This window comes from Vigna angularis, chromosome 10 (assembly GCF_016808095.1).
Source record: "Vigna angularis cultivar LongXiaoDou No.4 chromosome 10, ASM1680809v1, whole genome shotgun sequence".
NCBI classification, from domain to species: domain Eukaryota; kingdom Viridiplantae; phylum Streptophyta; class Magnoliopsida; order Fabales; family Fabaceae; genus Vigna; species Vigna angularis.
In genome coordinates this window covers 21,948,742-21,954,158 of record NC_068979.1, presented here as the reverse complement: position 1 = coordinate 21,954,158, position 5,417 = coordinate 21,948,742, and the positions used below count along the sequence as shown (strand labels likewise).

At 36.6% G+C, this 5,417-nt stretch overlaps 1 protein-coding gene across 4 annotated transcripts; it reads right to left on the bottom strand.

Annotated features, from left to right (window-relative positions):
* Positions 1 to 266: 266 nt before the first annotated feature.
* On the bottom strand, positions 267 to 4,960 carry LOC108338237 (auxin-responsive protein IAA8). Of its 4 annotated transcripts, none has more exons than XM_017574998.2 (7): positions 4,692 to 4,960; positions 3,623 to 4,081; positions 3,355 to 3,533; positions 2,997 to 3,226; positions 2,729 to 2,870; positions 1,178 to 1,239; positions 267 to 618 (listed from the first exon to the last, which is right to left on the bottom strand). In XM_017574998.2, exons 2-7 carry the CDS (start codon positions 4,043 to 4,045, stop codon positions 581 to 583), a joined length of 1,074 nt encoding a protein of 357 aa, XP_017430487.1. In that variant the 5' UTR covers positions 4,046 to 4,081; positions 4,692 to 4,960; the 3' UTR covers positions 267 to 580. The 4 variants fall into 4 exon arrangements, with proteins under 4 accessions (XP_017430487.1, XP_017430488.1, XP_017430489.1 ...); XM_017574999.2 differs by having other exon boundaries at positions 4,600 to 4,949; XM_017575000.2 differs by having other exon boundaries at positions 3,623 to 4,071; positions 4,692 to 4,949.
* Between the last annotated feature and the right edge of the window lie 457 nt (positions 4,961 to 5,417).

Here is a 5,417-nt window from a genome sequence, read left to right as displayed (position 1 = left end):
ATGCACACATAATGACTTTTGCTCTCCAAACCCTCATTTTAAGTTTACCAACCCATCATTTAAGTTTACCCTAATAATGTATTGAATATTTTGGTTCATACGTAACATAATAAAAAACAATAATAATAATAATAATATAAATGCCAATGAGGTGTCAACAAATATCAGACCAGATTTTAAAAACTCTACCCATATCCATTTTCACATGGTAATAGGAGACACGAAAGAATGCTATTGAAGAAAATGGAAGAAAATGAATAGGCGAGTGAGACACAAATCACAAACATGGTGTTAGAACCGTATGATGGCTGCAACAGATATTCGATTCATCCAAACAAACAGATTCCTATATTGATTACAGACTCCACAAATACTAATCTTTCCAAGTAGCTTCATATGATATTATAGTGGTAACAAATTAACACAAGACCAAGAAAGACTCTTAAGGGACTCGAAAACATAAAAACAACAGCTTAATGGCGTTAAACCATTGATCTCAGGGAATTCAGTCATCTTCCTTTTTTCCCACTCTGGATCCAGCAATAAAGCTTTGATTAGACAAAAGGCGGTCCCGAATACCTTAAGTCCTGCTTTTGGACTTTTCCATGGCCCTGGGAGCTGAGGCAAAAAAACTCCACTTAAGCAAACTGAGGCGTAATTATTTTATATAAGGTAAACAGTATTATTATTGTTGTTAATATTTAACTCGACATTAGCTGACGAGATAGATCATGCTATGGAACTAAACATCAAGTTATAGAGTTTCAAAACAAAAAGGTCTATATGCAGTTCCCTTGACAACAGAAATGATCCAACCACTAAAATTGTGGTAAAATTGCAATATGTTAGCAGACAAAAATTCCTTTTAAAACTGCACCCAAATATCCAATATATATTGACTTGCAGCATTTAGTTTAACGGTTAATCGACATAAGACCGAATTTTACAGTGACAGAACCACACACAATTTTGCATAAATGAATATATGAAATATTCCTCAGAAAAGCATATACAGATATTCAAGTTATCTCTTAAGAACGTGTTACAACACAATCTGCTGCAGGTATAGTTCATATGTCCGTCTCAAATTAAGTATGTCAATTTAATAGTTCACGTGAATCTTCCACATTAGGCATAGCGAGTGACGGTAAAATAAATCATTGGTGAGAATACACACCTAAGCCAATGGCATCAGAACCCTTCATAATTTTCAGCCTTTTGCAAGTATCAATGAACATTCTGCAACAATTTGTACAAATGAAGTTGAGTGGAAAAGGGATGTAAACCAGTAGAGGAAAGCAAAAATCTCAAGCCATTAGTCAGTTCATTTGTTGGTACAAATATTGACTAATTTGCACCAAGACCTGATGATGTCTACATAGACAGAACATAAAACATACGAACAAAGTATATGGCAGAATTAACAGTAAAAATCGTATTCAGCTGAAAAAGCCCTAGCCATGATAAATTCTTTAGATTGATACTACTGTTCAAGTCTATACATACATAAAAAATGGGAAAATAATAGAAACGGTGCTAGAAAAGATAAAAATAAATCCCTACAGACTAAACGAGGAGTATACGTATGCTTCATCACTTCCCAAAGGCCCCATACCTGAATTAACCATTACAATCCCCTACTTTCCCCTCCCACTCATTAGCCACTGCCACTCAGGCATTCTGTTAAGAAGCAAGTCATCCCTTCGTTATCCTCCATTTTACCCTTCCTCACCTGCATGAGCTAAACTTCACTTTCCAACCTCATCTCTATAGCAAACACCAAAGTAGCAGACTAGCAGTACATTCTATTTTATCAACTATATTTATATCTGTTAAACTAGTTCAAATTTGACTACAAATTGATCAATATGGTGCATGCTAAATGACTCTATCAAAGTATATATCGTTTCTGCAAAGAAAATGTTTTTAGAACATCTCAAAGGACTTTGCCCGTTAATTGAGTGTTGCTGTACTCGAGCTATATATCATTTTATATTTCAGTTCATATTTGTCATAAACGGCATATTTCGCATTTAAAATATGCTATGCACAAAAACTAGTTTTATAGCAAGCTCTCAGTTGCCATGCCCCTGAATAGCACATTAAAGGAATTTGGCTGTTATTTCATACAACTTACAACTATTTTGTATCCTTCTCTAGTGTATACTCTCCTAAAATTAGAAGAATTGGCTGAAAGAAGAAATAACAGGATATCATTGGTCATTAATTCTTGCACTCAACCATTTGTTATCATATTTCGAATCAAACTAAGTTGATTATCCTTCTAGATGATTGTAAAGTAAGCAAGATTCTGGAATTACTAATAAAACTTGACTTCGGGTCTTTTCAAAATACTGGAAAATAATAACGCCAGCATACTTGTTGCATGATTTGAACAAGAATGTGATTGATCACTAGACTCAGCGTTCAAGGCATATACACAAACAATTAATCAGACTCTTGCTCTAATTTTTTATCACCTCAACGACTAGTAACCAAAATGATCTCCAATTAATTTTTTAATTTCCAAATTGTTTGATAATTGAAAATTAGCAAGAAATTACATATGTGCCCAATAATAATTATTACCCTTTAAACCTTTTTAGGTTATATAATTGCTAACTCACCCAACCATATAATCAAAGAAACATCTATAATTACTATAACTCGGAAAATATAATGAGAACAAAAAAATGACAAAGGACACGAAGAATTTAGGTGTACTTACTCCCAGGGTACATCCCCTACAAGCATCCAGTCTCCATCTTTATCTTCATAAGTGACGACATACTCTGAACCGTGCAGAAGATCCCTCAGCTTACTCTCACTCAACATTTCTCTTCCTGGAGCTCCATGGGAACCACACTGACCTGATTGTAAACAAGTACCAAAGACACAATCCAGAATAAAATTAAAATAACCATCAAATAATTTTTAAAACAAATCATTAGTAGAAACCAATTTACTGCTAAGTAAATAGAGCTGCAAAAGCTCACCTAAGGTAAAACAGCTGAACATTTTCTCAAGTGCAGAAGATAGCTCCTGATATGTTGAATAACTTCTTAGATCTACTTTCCTAAGATAGGGAGCACCATCCATGCTGACCTTCACAAAGAGTGCGCCACCACCTGGTTTTCCATCCACTTCATCATTGTTCTTGTTGGATGTAGTGGCCATGGAGTTTTTCCTAAATGATCTTATAGGAGGCCAACCGACAACCTGTGCCCTGCAAAACGGATTTTACGTAATTAGCATACCTAGAACACAAGGAAAATCCAATTTATGGAGTTCGTTTGTCCAACTTCTAAAATCACGTGAAAGCTATGATTCCTAGAGTAGATAGATTCCACTTACTTAGAAGCCGGTGCACTGCCACTTATAGAAGCACCTGTATGGTTATGACCGGTTCCATTATTAGCTGAACAAGGCCGTTCTTGCAACTTGCTTGGAATTTCTTTCATTGCAGAAGGCTGAGCACAAGAAGGCCTAGGTGACAGCATTGCGTTCATCCCCTTATTACCAGTAAACTTCCCCTGCACGAAAGATTGCGACAGCAAATCTCAGACACAGAAAAAAAAAATCATTTCTCACAATATTAAGAACTTCAAGCATCTCTTCTAACCTGAGAAAACCCATCCATGGTATCAGCAAAACCTCTCTTGTTGCCGGAAACAACAGTTTTCTGGGACGACAAGCAAATCCCGTCTTTAGTAGGAACTAATGGGAACAGTGGCTTCTCGTCGAGCTTTGCTGAGCTTAAAGAGAAAAGATCAGGATCCCTTTCAGGTGACTGTGACCCGGGAAGACCCAGCCTCAACTCCGTAGCCTTCAAATTCATGTTCTCCTTTTTCTCATCACCCAAGCCTGGCACAGTAGATGCACAGCTATCCACTGATGAGCAATCAGACAACCCTAAGTAATTCCTTTCTTTCAATCCAGCCCCATTCTGAGAGAAACAATCCAAGGACTGCGAAGAACCAGACGCTACAGTCGACGACACCTTGCTCAGCCCATCCTCCTCCGTTACCACCGCCGGCGGCGACATCACACTCCAAACACAATCAAACCAAACTGCCAAAAACTGAAACAGTAAAAGTCAAATCCATCGTTCACTCCAAATTAACAGCAACCCAAAAAGCCCTATGCTAACAACAAAACACCATTTATGAGAAAATCACGCTTCAGCATGATGAAAAAAAGGTCCAATCATAACGATCACGCCATTAACTAGCAACTCAGCCAACAACCAATCACAGTGAAAAACAAATAAGTAAAAGTAAATAATTAGCATGCATGGGTTTTACTGTTACAGAGTTAAGCATAAAAAAAAGATAATTATAACAGAATCACAACATTAAGACACATAAACAACCTTGCGAGTTAGTAATTAAAGGAAGACTTAGCAAAATAGGACGCCCTACTACTCCCTTCCTATTTCTAGTTCACTCTTCTTCGCAACCTCAGCCTCTTCAGCAAATAATAAGTAAACACAAAGCTCAAAAGCTAAGTAGATCCGCGCTCGCGCAAATTCCTCAGCAGTTTTTTTCAGAAAAAAAAAAAAAGAAGAAGAAGAAGAAACAGAATAGGAGTACATTCTACCTGAAAGTGCCGAGAAAGATAATCGATGAAGAAATCTTTGAAAAAAGAGGAACAGTTAGAAGTAAGAGAAGAGAATTTGAAGTAGTACGCACCTAAGGAAGCGAGTTTTGGTATATCAGAGACCGAAAAAAACTGCTACTGATTTTGTGGAAATTTTTCGCAAGAAAATGCTAAAGGGAGAAAGTGAAGCAGAGTGAGAAAGTTTAAGGGCCTTCCATAAGCAGAAAGAAACAAAAGCTTTTGGGGAGATATGAGTGGAGAAGCTGAATGAATGAAGCCTTAAGACAGAAAAACCAAACAAAAGCGATTAAACGCAATTATGGTACTGAGGGGCAAAACGGAGAATAAATGGCGGAGGCTGTGTCCATTTGTTAGTTTGATAACAATGATATGGACTCCGGATTTTGCGTTGGACGGTAGCGATGCATTCTGACGGAGAAATCAAAACCGTCCATTCCCTCACCACATGGAGACACGAAATTAAATATCTTGTCGCTGTTAACAGGTGCTACAACGTTGCCGTTTGGAATTTCGAAATGTCGCATTTACCCTTGTGTGTTTTGTGAACGAAAACGTATAACCATAAATTGTTGACACATGCACTATTACACTGTTTGTATTGTGAATGTGATTAACTGAGTGGAGATAGTTATGAATGAATGAATTTTCAATACCAAATAAATGTTAGTCAACATGGTTATCATTGAATAAATTCAGCGTCAAGGAATCTGATTATTATGTTTTTTATGCATTTGTTTAACTTAAAACATGGTGTACTACAAATTCTTTAGAAAATACAGGAGTGGAAAATATAATTA